This window comes from Triticum dicoccoides, chromosome 6B, assembly GCF_002162155.2.
Source record: "Triticum dicoccoides isolate Atlit2015 ecotype Zavitan chromosome 6B, WEW_v2.0, whole genome shotgun sequence".
NCBI classification, from domain to species: domain Eukaryota; kingdom Viridiplantae; phylum Streptophyta; class Magnoliopsida; order Poales; family Poaceae; genus Triticum; species Triticum dicoccoides.
This window is the reverse complement of record NC_041391.1, coordinates 582,291,613-582,309,804: the sequence shown is the minus strand read 5'-3', so window position 1 is coordinate 582,309,804 and position 18,192 is coordinate 582,291,613. Positions and strand designations below refer to the sequence as shown.

Below are 18,192 nucleotides of genomic sequence, written 5' to 3'. Positions count from 1 at the left end.
CGCCCGCGCCCATCGACCTCAACGCCACACCGGTGGCTCGTCATCCGGAGGCGCGAGAAAACGGGCGCGACACATGCCAGCCAACGTGCTGCCGGGCGCACCAACCTGTTCGACGGAATGTCGGCCGACGACAACTGCATGCAAAACATCATCTTCGAGGGTGGTGCGGTGGCCGTTGGCGGTGCTGCCGGGGCGTGTGTGCTGGCATGACCACGGCCGTGATGGCGTGGTCGAATTTGCACCCCCTTTTGTATGCTGGCATGTGTGCCGGCCGTTGGCAAGTGCGTCAATCGAACTGTCTGGCGTTTTCTGAAGCTGGCATTGTATGCCCGCCCTGGCATGGTGCCGACATGAACTTCGGTCGATAACATGGCCGCTGGCATGAACTATGGCCGCGGGCCTTTTATTAAAATTTACATGCGGACATGAAATAGGTCGGCCCGTTGGAAGTAATGCCGATCAAAATCTCAAACGGGCGGGCCGCCGACCCAAACAAACGAAAAGCGGACAGAAACACTGTCAGTTTGGGTCGGCGCGTTGGAGTTGCTCTCAGTGTGTCTATTTGGCTGCTAATTGGCCGGTTTTAGAAAAGGCCGGAAGGGTCGCCGAAATTCAGCTGTGAGTACGCAGTAGATTCAGTGGGTTTTCTTGTCCACGGACGCAAAAGAGTTGGTGAGAATGTTGGGGGCGCTGTCTGGTGTCTGCGACCAAATTCCTTCGCCTCCCCGGCATGCATGGCCTGCCCGATTGTTTAATGAAGTTTCTGCGGGGGAAAAGAAAGCGTGCCATTAGTTTATGCTCGCCTCAACATAATGCTCGCGGCAACGGCGAAATGACAGGCAGATCTCACACTTTGCTACCAGCCTACCACTACCACCCACTGAAGTATCTCCCAAAATAATAATACCCCGTTGATTCGGCCGACGCCGCTCGTCTCATGACCTTGCGCATGGACGTGAGTTGTTGGCCAAGATCATGATTGAGACAGGCAGCGTACGTAACAGCAACAGCCAACGTAGATGGATAGATAGACCCATATGGATATGGACACTCCCGCTTGGCACGCATGCCGAGCGGAAGCATCCATCGACGTTGGTTGGTGCAGTTCTTGCACTGACGGCATATGCTGCCTGCCAGGTAGCTTGGCACGAACGCCTCACGCAGGGTACTACAAGTTGACAGCTTTAACCGATCATCAGTGCTTGGGATGGACGGATGGATCATGGATGATGTCTGGTCGATCCGTTGGAGGTTTTCAATGCGCCACATCACATGAAGCTACGGACATAAACATTGTGGCCATTTCGATCATTTATCTGGCATTTATTGGGGAGTCGCTTGGCCTTGACGCAAGGAACAGTGTCACGGTGATCCAGGCCACGGCCCGCTTTTTGCACTCTGCGTGATGCAATGTTGCTTGAAGGACCTGGTTTTTCTCTAGTCTTGTGACTTCGGTCCTGATGTGGCGGGAGTCAATTGAGACGGTTGCTGCTGAGGGTCGGGTGAACAGCCCGCGGCCACTATCGGCGGGAGTGGACCGGCGCGCGGTGTCACGTTTCACATGATTGATGGCATGATGGCACTTCGCGAGATCATGGCATCCATCCGGTCACGGCACCGACGACGATTCTGTGCCCCTCCTGCCAGATCCAATCACTGGATACTACTCCCTCCGTTCAATAATGTAAGATATTTTTTCACACTACACTAGTGTTAAAAAACGTCTTACATTATGAGACGGAGGGAGTAGCTTTTATGCCATCTTTGGAATGAAAGAAACATATAGTATTGTTAGCTTGCAAAATGTCTTATATTGTGGGACGGATTAAAATATAAAGCAATCAATTTACCACATCCATTAATTAGTAGAAGAGAAATGACTAGATAATTAATGAAAAGCCAGAAAAAAATTATTGTATACATATCACCAATAAACACTTCCAAGACGCAACTTCTGAAAAAAAAACGATACATGGGTCTCAAATCAAGAAGCCCGGACAGATGGCTACAACTCGAGAAAAACACATCAACAAAGATAGCAGGCCGGCCATTCAAAAAGTTGAAAGACATCCATCAAGGAACCACAAACGCCTTGTCTTGTAACATACATTCACCCTACTTTATATTAATGAAGCCACACGGCTAAACGGTACAAGGTATTAAGAAAATCCTCAAAGCTGATAAGAAAATACTCCCTCCGTCCGGAAATATTTATCGCACAAATGCATAAAAATGAATGTATCTAGAACTAAAATATGTCTAGATACATTCATTCCTCCGACAAGTATTTCCGGACGGGGAAAGTACACGACAAAGCAAAGCCAAGAACGCTAAAACGCACAACCATGTACCTAAACGCCTCACGCATGCCACCCAGAGAAAGCACAGAAAACACGTCATCATGCCGGACAGATCACCACACTCAATCGTCGACGCCTCCAAGATGGACAAGACGTGAAGCGCCGTCGCCGCCAAAGCGGACGAAGGTTTGTAGGACCTTGAAGTATGTCTAGAGGGGGGGGGGGGTTGATTAGACTACTTGATCAATTAAAAACTTAATCTTTTTCCAATTTTAGAGTTTGGCAAATTTTAGCAACCTTTGGACAAGTCAAGCAATCGTCACTCAAATCAAGCAAGCATGCAAAGAGTATATAGGCAGCGGAAATTAAAGCATGCAACTTGCAAGAAAGTAAAGGAAAGGGTTTGGAGGATTCAAACGCAATTTGAGACACGGATGTTTTTGTCGTGGTTCCGATAGGTGGTGCTATCGTACATCCACGTTGATGGAGACTTCAACCCACGAAGGGTAACGGTTGCGCGAGTCCACGGAGGGCTCCATCCACGAAGGGTCCACGAAGAAGCAACCTTGTCTATCCCACCATGGTCGTCGCCCACGAAGGACTTGCCTCACTAGCGATAGATTTTCACGAAGTAGGCGATCTCCTTGCCCTTACAAAACTCCTTGGTTCAACTCCACAATCTTGTCGGAGGCTCCCAAGTGACACCTAGCCAATCTAGGAGACACCACTCTCCAAGAAGTAATAAATGGTGCGTTGATGATGAACTCCTTGCTCTTGTGCTTCAAATGATAGTCTCCCTGACACTCAACTCTCTCTCATAGGATTTGGATCTGGTAGAAAGAAGATTTGAGTGGAAAGCAACTTGAGGAAGGCTAGAGATCAAGATTCATATGGTAGGAATGGAATATCTTGGCCTCAACACATGAGTAGGTGGTTCTCTCTCAGAAATGGTAAGTTGGAAGTGTAGGTTTGTTCTGATGGCTCTCTCCACGAATGAAGAGGAGGTGGAGGGGTATATATAGCCTCCACACAAAATCTAACCGTTACACACAATTTACCAATCTCGGTGGGACCGAATCAACAAATTCGGTCAGACCGATTTAGTAAACCTAGTGACCGTTAGGGTTTTCGGTGGGACCGACATGCAACTCGGTAGGACCGATATGGTTAGGGTTAGGGCATAACGTAATCTCGGTGATACCGATTACACAAACTCGGTGAGACCGATTTTGGTAATTAGCTAACCAGAGAGTTGGTCAGGTAAACTCGGTGGGACCGATTTGCTCTTTTCGGTGAGACCGAAATGTTACAAAAGGGAAACACAGAGTTTACATTGCAATCTCGGTGGGACCGATCGCTCACTTCGGTTAGACCGAAACGTTACAAAGGGAAACAGAGAGATTACAATCCCATCTCGGTAAGACCGATTTGACTAGGGTTTGTGGCAGTGGCTATGACATATGAACTCGGTGGCGCCGGATAGAAAGAATCGGTGTGACCGATTTTGGCTTTAGGTTTAGGTCATATGAGGATGTGAAAAAGTAGTTGAGGGTATTTGGAGCATATCACTAAGCACTTGAAGCAAGAGGCTCATTAAGCAACACCTCATGCCTCCTTTATAGTATTGGCTTTTCCTATAGACTCAATGTGATCTTGGATCACTAAAATGTAAAATGAAGAGTCTTGAGCTTTTGAGCTTGAGCCAATCCTTTGTCCTTGATATTTTGATGGATCCACTTTCATCATCCATGCCATGCCATTCATTGAGCTTTCCTGAAATAATAGTCTTGGAATAGCATTAGCTCAATGAGTTATATGTTGTTATGAATTACCAAAACCACCTAGGGATAGTTGCACTTTCAATCTCCCCCTTTTTGGTAATTGATGACAACATATAGATCAAAGCTTCGACAAATAATAATAAGATTGAAAAACATCGTCGCTTTGAGAAGTATGTGATAAGCAAGAGCTCCCCCTAAATTTGTCCATAGTTTAGGATTTGCTTTGGACTGCAAATGCACAAGAAATTAGGCTCATGAGTTACTCTTCCATGTCACATACATCTTGGTGGAGCGCTCAAAATAATAAAGATTGAATACATGCACTCATCACCAAGCAAAGTAAATGATCATATAAGGATAGGTAAGATAATATCATCAACCAGGCATAAGTGTAGCTTATGATCAAACACATGATCATCAATGTCTCACAAATAATAGCATAGTATCTCAAGCAATCAAAAGCAAACAAAGTTTAACCACCAAAGCAAGAGAGAACAAAAGCAACACTCTCTCTCTCTCAAAGCCTATGATCTATACATTTTTCTCCCCCTTTGACAACAAGTTACCAAAAAGTTCATAGAAAATGCATAGTGCTAGATCGACTCTCAGGCTTGATCTTCAGGTGGTGGTGTCCGGAGAACTCCAAGAACGAAGGCTTCAGTTGATGTAGAGGGAGCTGGAGGAGTTGGTGCTGGAGCTGGTTGCCCTGGAGTTGTAGCTGGTGCAGATGATGTGGCTCTGGTGTCTGTCACAGGCACGACAGCTGACCTCTGAGCTCTAGGCACTCTGGCAAATGCATCAGTGGTTGTCTTGCCCTTCCTCTCATGCATGTCTTCCTGAAGCTGCTCCACAACTGACTGAATCTCAGTTACTTTGACATCTAGATCATAGAATTTTTGTTTCATGATTCTTTCCAAGCTCTCCTGGTTTTGAGTTAGGGTGGCCAACCCCTTCTCAATCCTCAATGTTGATGCTATCAAGTAACCAAGTTGCTCCTGCTTGTTCTTCAAAAAGTACTCAGATGCCTCTTCTTGAGTTGGCATCTTGGCAGCCTTCTCTCTCTTTGCTTTCTCCTTCTGCTCCTGAGCTTGCACTGATGATGGTTCATCCTCATTCATGACAACCTGATTGTCCTCAAAGTCTGGATAAAGAGCAAAATGTTCCTTATCCAATAGATATTTCCCTGTGCCCATCTTTGAGTTAATCAACTCCTGAATCTGTGGGGCATATCCACAACTTCTCTTCTGGTCTGCTGCAGTCCTCTTAATGGTCTCAACCATAAGGCTCATGACCTTGAATTTCTGTGGCACATCAAACAAGTGCAGCAAGTTGATAGCATGTCCTCTAATCATGTTGTGGTCACCTGACTTGGGCAAAAGAGTGTGCCTTAGAATCCAGTTGATCGTAGGCAGCCCTGACAGAAGAAAGTGGACTGATCCAAACTTGAAAGTCTCAAGAGCTTTGTTTGGGATCTCCTTGTACATATGTGACATAGTATTGTGTCCCATTTTCTTCTTGGCATAGACATCCAAGTCATCTTCACTCTCCTTGGGGACATTGATCAGACTAGCCCATTCTTCTATGGTTGACTGGTACCTCATACCTTCTGACATCCACACTATCCTGCCATCTGGATAGAAGTGTGCTGTGGAGTAGAACTGCATAATGAGTTCATCATTCCAGTTGGTGAGCTTCTGCCCAACAAAATCTGCAACTCCACAAGCTTCAAAACTGTCATACACTCCAAGATAGTGTTCTTCATTCTCCTTCATGTAGGTCCAGTCGACCCACCTCATATCACACACTATGGGCTTCTTGTCCAACAAGATTGTCTCATAGAAGTATTGTTGTTCCTTTGTATGGAACCTGTAATCAACAGCAGTCCTTCTCTTGGTGGCATATGAATATGTCATTCTCCATAGCCTCAACCCTGAGTCTCTCCTGATATTCATGTCCTCAGCCACAGGATGAGTATCATTGTGGTCTGGAATCTTGGGCTTTAGCTTCCTCGGGACTTGTCTTTCATCCTCTTCCTCATCAGCAACTTCAGGTACTGGGGCCTTGTTCTTCTCAGCAGCTGGAATACTCCTGGTATTCCTCTTTGGTGCATTCTTGGGCTTGGGGGCAGCTTTAGGTGCTTCTTTGGGCTTTGATGTTGCAGCCCCTGATCTTATAGCATCACCCATCAGCTTTTGTGCCTTGGGTGCTGGTGCAGCAACCTCTTCTTCCTCTTCCAACATGGAAGGTTGCCCAACAACTCTGGCTATGGTCTTTTTGACCCTTTCCTTCCTTTTCTTTCCTTCAGCAGCAGGCTCTTTGGAATCAGGCTTTTCAGGTATTTGAGTTGACCCTCTGACCTTCAGCATAGTTGTCCTCTTGGCAGGGACCTTCCTATTAAGCCCAGGCTTAGTGGTCTTTGCTGAGCCATACTCCTTTTTGAGCACTACCTTCTTGGAAGTAGCCTCATCTTCTTCTGCCATATAATCTTCATCCTCAGATTCTGAGGTTCTCTTCTTCCTTGACCTGGTGGCAGCTTTAGGCAGATTACATGGGGTGCTTCTGCTCCCTTCATCTGAGCTGCTAGAGGGACTAGTGCCCTCACTCATGTGCATCTGCTCTTCTGACTTGTTCTGACTATCACTTTGGTCTGAAATGCTGCAAATCTCTGACTGCTGACCCTGTGAATAGTTATAGATGAGATAAAATGGATGAGCATCACAAAATGCAGAGATTTTTGCAAAAGAATGATTCAAAAACTCAGTTTTAGTTTTCCACAGAAAGCATTTCGGATCAACCGATTTTCAAACTCGGTGATACCGAAGCAGTTTTGGAACCTAAACTGGTGAACTCGGTGGGACCGAGTCACAGTTCGGTGGCACCGAGACTGCTAGGGTTTCACAAAGTTCTAAAATCGGTCACACCGATTTGTAATCCTCGGTCAGACCGAGAGTTACTAGTGCAATGGTGTTAGCCAAATCGGTGGGACCGAGTTTTTCAACTCGGTGGGTCCGAGATGGTTTCGGCGGAAACCTAACCCTAAATTCTCAAATCACACCTATTCTAAGGATTGTTCTGATTAGATAGGAGTGTTTCAATCATGGCAAGATACATGATGAACACAATGTGCTAGGAATCAGACGAGGATAGCACTGTGATCGAGTCCATACCATAGCTCGGCGATGAACTCGCTACGGCGGCAACGGCGGGGGTGAAATCCGTTGACGGCGGCGGAGACCAGTGACAGGAGGCGGCTGGCGACGAGGAGACGATCCGGAGACCCTAGAGGCAGAGTGAGCAATGCGCGGGCGAAGGGGTTTGGAGGAATTTCCAAATTTTTGCCCGTGACTATATATAGCCCGACCCTGTCGGTGTGACCGAGTGGAACTACTCGGTAGCACCGAGATGCATAATTGTATACAGTTACAGCAACTTGGTGTGACCGAAAAGTTCAAATCGGTTGCATCGAGATTAAAAACCTAGATCGACTTAGTGATCTCGGTGGGACCGAAATGGAGGAATCGGTCAGACCGAGAATCACAAAGAAGTTTTGGAAGTTTAAGTCGCCGACGAATCGGGGACTCCGAGTGCTCCTCACACAGAGTGGTTCGAATCTGACTTGATCAAATTGTGTGATGTAGCATGAATAGAGTTTGGGATGAGAAAAGCATATATAGCTAGAGAAGGTTCTTAGGCATTCTTGTTCATCCACTTGGCAAAAGAAAAAGAACCCAAACAATCAAAGCAACAAGTGGATGTCCTCGAATGAGTAAAGTATGCAACCAACATGCTCACACAATAGAATGGCAAATGAAATATGTGGCAAAGCATGCACAACCAATTCTAGCATCTATCAAACAATTGGCGATGACTAAGTCATCTATATATGAGTATATTGACTTAGGAGTCAAATGAGAACATTTGATCATAGGTCATACTCATCGTTTAAGCTTAAGTGGGGTTACCACTTTTACATAATGCATTGATGTGTTCACACCATTAGAGTTGCTTTGACTCATTTCTTAGAGTTAAGCTCCCCCTAGATGTGAGATCCCTTTTTAGAGGGATGAACTAACCTTGGGTTTTGTCGATGATGACTTCATGTAGGTGTTGAAGATGTGGATGCTCAATGTTGACGTAGATCATTTGGAGCAATCCTTTGGAGTGAGTTGCACTTTCAACATGCCTACATGGGTTAGTCCCACAAGGAACAAATAAGAGTATCCATAGACATAGAGTGATGCACACACAAGATAATGTCCATGAAATCATTAGGTTACCTTGTCCCTTGCCTTACCAACATGAGGGTTTGTGACTCCTTGAACTAGTGCAAGATGTGGAAGTTGATTGCACTTGTCCTCGCCATAATGATATGAGTGAAGAATGTTGGCGGAGTCACCCTCAAGAACTCTCTAGTTCTTCTTCTTCGGGATCCACATCATCTTGATGGGAATCCTGGGAGTTGTAGTTGTACTTGATGAAGTAGAACTTGACGTAGTCTTGGGAACCCACTTGACCAAGGCCTTGGGTGCTTCTTCAAATGCATCAATCTCCTCTTGAAGCTTGTCCTTGCCTTTGTTCTTGTGGTCTTGTGGTGGAAGATCATCTTGAGCTTGTGTTCCCTTGAAGGAAGTGGGATCATACTTCTCTTGTTGAGGAACAAACTTCGTCTTGTGGTATTGATCTTCTTCCCACTCAACTCCATTACATTGAACTTTCGTTCAAAACCAACACCTTGATTCTTCCGGTGCCTTCCTTGCTTGCGTACAATTTCCTCGAATTGCTTACTCCCAGTAAGGCTCTTGTATACACCTTTCTCTATAATTCCCTTCAATAAGCTATTTTCTTGCTCAAGTGTAACTTGGCTAAGAGAATCATTAGTGGAATCAAGAGAATTACTAGAAGCAACAATATTTGATTTAGCATAATTATTGTTACTACTAGAGGAAGAATCTTTCTTGTTCTTGTTACTAGACTTGACTTGAGGCATGTAAGTGGATAAGAGTAAACGCTTGGCAATGTAAGAAGAACTTTTCTTACGGAGATCATCATTGATTGCTTTCAAGAACTCATGTTCTTGCTCAAGATTGAGCTTTTCAAAGCGTAACTTCTCATGAGCCCTTCAAAGTTCTCGATGATCTTCGAAGATAGTTTCATGAGCTAACTTAAGAGTGTTTAGTTCTTTAGTTAGAAGCTCAATCTTCTCCTTATCATTGTCATTCGTTTTATCTTGATTAGCATGATTAATTGATGTTTCATCATAGTATTCATCACTAGAGTTGTCAACAAGTAAATCATCATCACCTAGCAAGTCATCTTCATCACTATTGAAATCAACATACTCGGGATGTGTTACCTTTGGCCCTTTGGCCATGAAGCACCTTCCAATTCCTTCATTTGGTGAGTCAAATATGTCGTAGGAGTTGGTTGACACAAGTGCTAGACCGGCAACACCTTCATCTTGAGTATATTCGGAGTCGGAGTGATAGCTTCTCTTGGAGTGATGGTCGGAGTCGGAGCCGGATACCCATTCACCAACATGAGCTTGATGTCTTCGTTTTGTGTAGCTCCTTGATGACTTGTCCTTCCTTTCTGAGTCCTTGCTTCTCCGTGAGGGTCTTCGTTCATAACGATCATCTCTACTCCTCCTCTCTCTTGGTGGTGATTCTTCTCTTTAGCTTATTCTTTTTGGAGAATCTTCTCTTCTTTTGTAGGGTGCCGTACACTCATTGGAATAGTGTCCGGGTCTCCCACAATTGTAGCAATTGCACTCTCGACTAGAAGATCTTTTGTCATTGTATGACCTTGACTTGGAGCTTCTTTCTTTGCTTCTACTCTTGTAGAATTTGTTGAAGTTCTTCACCATTAAGCTCAATTCTTCATTGAAGGTTTGTTTCTCACTTGATGATGTGGGGGCTTCACATGAGGCTTTGTAAGCACCACTTGACTTGTTGTGAAGTTCTTCCTTATCCTTGAGTGACATCTCATGAGCAACAATTCTTCCAATGACTTCCGTTGGCTTGAGATCTTTGTAGTTTGGCATCATTTGATCAATGTGCACACGATATCATACTTTCCATCCAATGCTCTTAGGATCTTCTTGATGATGAATCTGTCGGTCATCTCTTCACTCCCTAAGCCGGCAATCTCATTTGTGATAATAGCAAGCCTAGAGTACATTTCAGCGACACCTTCACCATCCTTCATCTTGAACTTGTCAAGCTGACTTTGGAGCACATCCAGCTTGGATTCCTTGACGGAGTCAGTACCTTCATGCATATCAATCAAAGTATCCCAAATTTCCTTTGCATTCTCAAGACGGCTGATTTTGTTGAATTCTTCGGGGCACAATCCGTTGAAGATGATATCACAAGTTTGAGCGTTGTATTGCAGCATCTTCAATTCTTCCGCATTAGCTTCACGGTTCGGCTCTCTCCCATCAAAGAATTTACCTTACAAGCCAACACAAACAATAGCCCAAACGGCGGGGTTATGTCCGGGAATATGCATTTTCATCTTATGTTTCCAACTAGCAAAATTAGTGCCATCAAAGTAAGGACCTCTACGGTGATAATTTCCCTCGCTAGAGGCCATACTCTCCTAGGTTGTGAAACCAAGGCTATGACCACCAAAAGCTATGGGAATCAAAGAAAATGGAGACCAAAGCTCTGATACCACTTGTAGGACCTTGAAGTATGTCTAGAGGGGGGGTGATTAGACTACTTGACCAATTAAAAACTTAACCTTTTCCCAATTTTAGAGTTTGGCAGATTTTAGCAACCTTTGGACAAGTCAAGCAATCATCACTCAAATCAAGCAAGCATGCAAAGAGTATATAGGCAGCGGAAATTAAAGCATGCAACTTGCAAGAAAGTAAAGGGAAGGGTTTGGAGGATTCAGACGCAATTTGAGACACAGATGTTTTTGTCGTGGTTCCGATAGGTGGTGTTATCGTACATCCACGTTGATGGAGACTTCAACCCACGAAGGGTAACGGTTGCGCGAGTCCACGGAGGGCTCCACCCACGAAGGGTCCACGAAGAAGCAACCTTGTCTATCCCACCATGGTCGTCGCCCACGAAGGACTTGCCTCACTAGCGGTAGATCTTCACGAAGTAGGCGATCTCCTTGCCCTTACAAACTCCTTGGTTCAACTCCACAATCTTGTCGGAGGCTCCCAAGTGACACCTAGCCAATCTAGGAGACACCACTCTCCAAGAAGTAACAAATGGTGTGTTGATGATGAACTCCTTGCTCTTGTGCTTCAAATGATAGTCTTCCCAACACTCAACTCTCTCTCATAGGATTTGGATCTGGTGGAAAGAAGATTTGAGTGGAAAGCAACTTGGGGAAGGCTAGAGATCAAGATTCATATGGTAGGAATGGAATATCTTGGCCTCAACACATGAGTAGGTGGTTCTCTCTCAGAAATGGTAAGTTGGAAGTGTAGGTTTGTTCTGATGGCTCTCTCCACGAATGAAGAGGAGGTGGAGGGGTATATATAGCCTCCACACAAAATCTAACCGTTACACACAATTTACCAATCTCGGTGGGACCGAATCAACAAACTCAGTCAGACCGATTTAGTAATCCTAGTGATCGTTAGGGTTTTCGGTGGGACCGACATGCAACTCGGTAAGACCGATATGGTTAGGGTTAGGGCATAACGTAATCTCGGTGATACCGATTACACAAACTCGGTGAGACCGATTTTGGTAATTAGCTAACCAGAGAGTTGGTCAGGTAAACTCGGTGGGACCGATTTGCTCTTTTCGGTGAGACCGAAATGTTACAAAAGGGAAACAGAGAGTTTACATTGCAATCTCGGTGGGACCGATCGCTCACTTTGGTTAGACCGAAACGTTACGAAGGGAAACAGAGAGATTACAATCCCATCTCGGTAAGACCGATTTGTCTAGGGTTTGTGGCAGTGGCTATGACATATGAACTCGGTGGCGCCGAATAGAAAGAATCGGTGTGACCGATTTTGGCTTTAGGTTTAGGTCATATGAGGATGTGAGAAAGTAGTTGAGGGTATTTGGAGCATATCACTAAGCACTTGAAGCAAGAGGCTCATTAAGCAGCACCTCATGCCTCCTTGATAGTATTGGCTTTTCCTATAGACTCAATGTGATCTTGGATCACTAAAATGTAAAATGAAGAGTCTTGAGCTTTTGAGCTTGAGCCAATCCTTTGTCCTTGATATTTTGAGGGATCCACTTTCATCATCCATGCCATGCCATTCATTGAGCTTTCCTAAATAATAGTCTTGGAATAGCATTAGCTCGGTGAGCTATATGTTGTTATGAATTACCAAAATCACCTAGGGATAGTTGCACTTTCAGGGTTTTCACCCTGAGTGTCGGAGAGTAGAGAGAGTGCCAGGGCGGTGCCTCAAGAGGAGAGCGACACCCACAGGCATTGTTGCCACCAGCACCGAGGCGCAAAGCTTTCGCTTGACCTCCCCTATCCACCACATCGAGGGAACATGTCACAGACCCACCCCTGACAGGGAGCCCACACCAGGGTACGATGGACTCCAGATCCAGATGAAGGCTTGGCTGCGAGCGCCGGCGACAGCCTCACCAAGACCACCTACCACAACACGCCTCGCCGTCCACATGACCGAAGCATGCCGCCAACACCTGCTACCACATGGCTCGCCGGAGAGCCATCCTAAGCAGCCTCACCACCCAGGGTCGCCGCCCCGGTTTCCAAGATAGACACTCCAACGTCGCTTAAACAACAGGCCATCGAAGCAAGGCCGTAGACACGAACAACGCAAGGGTGGGAAAACCATAGCCACAACCAGGACCGGCCACCATGAAGTCGATCCACATGCCAAGGAACCAGGACATGGGCGCCGAACCCCCTCTAGATCAAGCTCCCACCACGGACAGGGACGAATCATTGGGGCCGGCAAGCATCGTCACTGGGGCAGCTTTGGAAGATGGGTCGCCAACATAGCAGGGCTTCGACGAGCTAGATCTAGTCTAGCTCACGAGGCCCACCACAACCCAACCCTAGAAGCAAGTATAATAAGGTGATGTAAACATGCTATAAAAATTTAAATAATATATTTTTGCTAAGTTGGAGGAGAGAGAAGAGAAATGGGTTTTAGATTAGGGATAATTGGTTTTATGCCCCTAGTTGTGTCACACTCGGCTGGTTTACCCCTAGTTTCCGAAAATACGCGTTCACGCCCAAACCACTTTGTTGGTCTTATGCTTTTGCCCTTTGACCGTTTGACCATCATTTTGAAAACTTCATTAAAAAATTCATACTAGCTCAAAAAATTTCAAACAAGATATCAAAATATTCAGAAAAACCTCACCTATATGTGCATCCCATTTGCATTCATGATAAAAGTGTTGAAAGTCCCCATCTCTTATATGAGCTTTGAGATGGGGACTTTGCAACACTTTTCTCATGAATGCAAATGTCATGCACATATAGATGATGTTTTTCTAAACATTTTAATATATTATTTCTATTTTTCTGAGTTGAGTTAGTATGAATTTGTTATGAAGTTTTCAAAATGACGGCCAAAGGGCAAAAGCCTAAGACGGGTAAAGTGGTCTGGCCAGGAACGTGTGTTTTTGGAAACTAGGGATAAACAACCAGTGTGACCCAACTAGGGGCATAAAACCAATTACCATTTAGATTAATAAGGAGCTACAGGACTGCTCCTATGAACTTTGTGGGAGTTAACATGGGTCATAATAGTATGTATTTATAGCTAACTATTATATGTGTTGGCTATAATATTTATAGCTAACTATTATACATGTTGGCTATAAGATTGACTATAAATGACATGGCAACAACTTATATCTAGCAGCCGGCTATATATTATTAACCATGCTCTAAATCTAGCCCATCCTCGGCCACCAACCAAGCCCGAGCACACCACTCGAAGGAGTCGCACGACGGAGCACCAGACCGCCACGGCGCCACTCCCGAGCATGCCAACGGCCGAGTCCGTGTTGCCACCATGAGGTCCGCCCCCGCCCAGCCCCGTCGCCATATACTCGCAGGCATGCATACCGAGGCACCAGAGTCCGCCGAGCACCGGCTTGTGTCAAATCCGCGACCAGGCCACATGCAGCCGTCGCGCCGGCAACAGCCACCCGCAAGGTTGTCGCACCGTGATCCCACAAGCACACCGCCGCCACGAACAACCGGTACCGCGCCGATCGCTGAACACGACGCCTCTGCCCAGCCAGGTCGACCCATGCCTACCACCCACGAGCTAAGGGGAAAAGGGCCTCGTCGCCGGCGACCACAAGGGGCTTTGCCCTACCGACCCCGACTAGCAACAGAGACAAGGGATGGAGGAGGGTGGAGGCAAGAGGGGGATGCGACACCGCCACATGAGTCACCCGCAGCCGCAGGGGACATGCAGTCGAGAAGGGGAACTAGGTTGTGGGTTTTCCATGATTTTGTTCCTGCTTAATTTCTCCTTGAGAACGGCCGCCAGGAACAATATAAATAAAGAAGTGTCACATATGTGACACTAAGCACTCCGGCCCTAACGTTTTTTGCAATTAAAGTTGTCGTCTGAAAAGAAAAAACAAACAAAAAAACTGAAACTTGCTATCAAAAAGAAAGTTGTTATCTTCACATCATGAAACTTGCCATAAAAACATTCATAGTTGTAATGTGTTTGTGCCACACGTGTAATACTTATCAGGCTCCTAAATAAATCCCCCAGAAAGCTGAACTATTTCTTTATCAAATTTCCACGTCAGAAACAGGATGGCAGCAACAGGCACTTGCAGGCTCAAAGCCACTAATGAAGGATTGCACATATCTTAATACTTCGACCAATACATCACAGGAATAGCAAAATTAACAAATTATGTGGGCGGACAAACATCGGGCAATCAATTCATCGACAGCAGCAGACAAAAACATATGCAGTTCTCACGGGATGCAGCACGAAACGGTGGAAACATCAGCAGCAAGCATGGAAAAACTAGTCAAATGACATTATTTGCACTTCCCGTTTGGCTCTTTGGAGAGCAGGAAACAAAATGGTGCTATCTCACATCCACGTGCTGACTGAGCGACTGAAAGGACTCCTGTCACAAACCTACAGTTCACAACTCCCTCTAAGATTTTTACAAAAGCATTTCCTCAGACGATCTTCAGAGGCTAAGATGCTGGCCTATGTTTTAAGTTAGGAGTAATCTCTACGGCCGAATTTCCTACTTGAGAACCCCCTAACTTGCTAGTTGACAACCAAATACCGTACACATCTTGATTCAAAAAGATCCAGCTTATCCTACTACATCCCAGGGTAACAAGTTTACCAGAGCACAACCGTGCATGCAGGACTCGTCTCCCCGGCGAAGAATTGATGATCAGATCTTCAGATCTTTCTTGCAGTTGTCTCTCAAGTCCTTTAACTTGACGACAGCTGAATGCTGCACAGAAAGGGAATTTGAGAATATTAGCACATGATCATATACTGACAATCCAATCAAGCAATGAAATACTCCAATACACAGTAAGGGAATATGCAGATATATAGTTGAAGTAGTAGTGAACTGGTCTTCAGACAAAAAGAACAAAGTTGATCACAGAAGTACACTGTAATAGCATAACAAGTCACCACACAATCAAGACTAGGATTATCAAATTCTCAGCAGGGAAGAAAATTTCTTTCAAGCATCTTTCAGACAAGGTAGTGAATGCTACACAATCTACCACAATTTTAAACTGAATTTCCATGAAATAGGCTGGAAAAAGTTCAGCAGGGCTTGCAACGGCATATTTTAGCTCATATTTTGTATGCTAACCCTAAAGCTAGACCAAATGGGCCATGAGATTTTCAATGACAAAAGGAACAATGATCATCGCAGCCTGACGATAGTTGATTCTAAATACATTCAACTAACTTTGAAGGCCTTTTCTACATATTAGCAAGGCACAAGGGGCACTAACTCACATTATCGTGCTATGCTACATAATTTAATGATGTAAACAGACCTAGCGCGACCACAACTAGAAGTCTAACAGAAATGTCTACTCAGAATCTAGTACTTTGAAACAATAGATGATGATAGGTTTGAACAGGATCTCCTCTGAAGCTCGGCTCAACAAGCTCTGCAACCTTTGGACCAAGCTACAGGGGACTGAATTCCTCTAGCGACTCAGTTCATTGGAAGTGATATGCGAGCCAAATATGTTCTCTTCTGCCAAATCTGCACACAGCGCAGTGCTCGGGCTCTATTCCTCTTACTCAGAAGCACATGGCAAAGATTTGGAAGATCAAGGCGGAAAACAAGGTCAAAAAAATTCTATGGCTGCTGCTCCAGAACAGGAATTGAACAGTGAACAAACTTTGCACACGATCTTGGCAGCATTGGCCCATGTTGTTTGCTTATATGATCAGGTCCTGCAATATCCTGCTCATCTTGCACTGCAATGGCCCTTTCTAAGGAGGTGTGGCAACAGTTTGCTTCAGAAAGGCCTCAGATGACATTGTGCAATGCAAGCAAGATCAATAGGGCTGGTGGAACAAAATAACTCGAGGACAGGTGAATAAGGAGCAGAAGACACAGCCTGTGATTGACGGATATGTTGTCTGAAACACATGGAAAGAGGGACGCAGAAGAACCTTTTAGCGCAAAAGCTCTGACACGGCAGGGATAGCAACGATGATTAGAGAATTTAAGCCCCCTAAAGGAGGCACAAGAGATTTGGTCCTCAGTTTATTTATGTACAGCCCTTGCTTCAGCATTGGATTTTCCTTTCTTGTTTTCTATCAGTTTGCCTTTTCACTGCAATCTAAGCTTGTAGCAATTTGCCCATACTTAATGCACTAGCAAAGCTCCTCCTGGAGCCCATAAAAAAAGAATCCAGTACTAGAGCAAGCAAAAATTCAAACACCATGTCTGAGAACACAATTTGTGCAAATGGCTGTTTGCTTGTACAATTCCATTTTCAAAAACTACTTATTCAAAAGATTCAATGATTTTTCACATACAGCTCAGAACAGATGTCAAGTAAACAACATATGAAAGATGTGGTCATCAGGTGCTTTGACTCCTAAGGTTATGGGTCAAAATAGTTAAGAAAAGCCATGATAAGAAGCACAAAGTAGTGTAGTAGGAAGAACTAATTCTACCCAGGGTCCCACCCAGCAAAATCATCATGGTCAATGAGTCAAAGAATAGCAAGTAGAAAGATAAAGTGAAAGGGAAAACGAGAAGCCAAAAGAACCCGAGTCAATAATTGGCCCAAATAGGCAAAGCCCGTCATGGTGGAGGCCATTGACCCATTGTTGTGACTACATTGTGTGAGGCACCATGTACTTCTCTGTTGTTTCTACAACTAGTATGCCACAACAGGTTATCAACTTGGAAGAATCCTAGCAATTATGTTTTAGCAAATACAGATGAAAAGATAGGTGGTAACATACACCGTCTAATATGTGGCAAAAAAATGACACCAACTGCCTACTTAACATGCCTAGATAGGCACTAAAAAATATTGAGTACAAGAGTATCTTTAGAATAACTATGGTGTTGAGCTGGTCATGAAATATTTTGTGAGGCAGAAGTATTTGCCTTTTGTGTTGGCCCAAAAATGTAATGATAAATTGAAGGCCAGACTACTGAGTACCACAGCAGGGCTAAATTCATAACTGATCCTCCGCAAACTAACAAACCAATGGTCCCTCAAAATTTACCAGTGCAAGCAAACAGCATTTACACAGAGAGTAAACTGTGACAATCACAACTATTCGCTACTAACCGCAGTGACACCATACAAATTGATACCAATACACCGTCGGCATAATTTTGACTAAGTTGGGATATTGTAGGTGTAAAACAACTTACGAGCTGGGCAGATTCACGAACAAGGGCATTTTCAGTATGAAGAAAGAGTGATCTCTGTTGTTGAGATAGTTCGAATCCCATCTCTGCAGCTCTTTTTGAGTATCTGTCTGCATTGAATTCATTTCCTTGCCTCTTTGCCTCTAGCGATCTAGCAAACTTTATGCTCTTCTTCAATGCTAAAGAAAGGTTTGACAGAGATGGAATTAATATTAGTAAAATGATCAATTGTGAACAAAGAAAGAAACCACACTACGTGTACTGCTT

At 44.7% G+C, this 18,192-nt stretch overlaps 1 protein-coding gene and 1 long non-coding RNA gene across 2 annotated transcripts in view; both read right to left on the bottom strand.

Annotated features, from left to right (window-relative positions):
• Positions 1–15,021: 15,021 nt before the first annotated feature.
• Positions 15,022–18,127, bottom strand: LOC119326438. The gene is made up of 2 exons (XR_005157986.1): positions 17,929–18,127; positions 15,022–15,507 (listed from the first exon to the last, which is right to left on the bottom strand). It is a non-coding gene; the product is annotated as an uncharacterized LOC119326438 (long non-coding RNA).
• Positions 18,128–18,177: 50 nt separating this feature from the next.
• LOC119321299 overlaps positions 18,178–18,192 on the bottom strand; it is a 1,865-nt gene continuing 1,850 nt past the window's right edge. The window contains exon 5 of the mRNA XM_037595042.1: positions 18,178–18,186. Coding sequence (XP_037450939.1) covers positions 18,178–18,186 — 9 coding nt within the window. The remainder of the gene's footprint in view (positions 18,187–18,192) is intronic.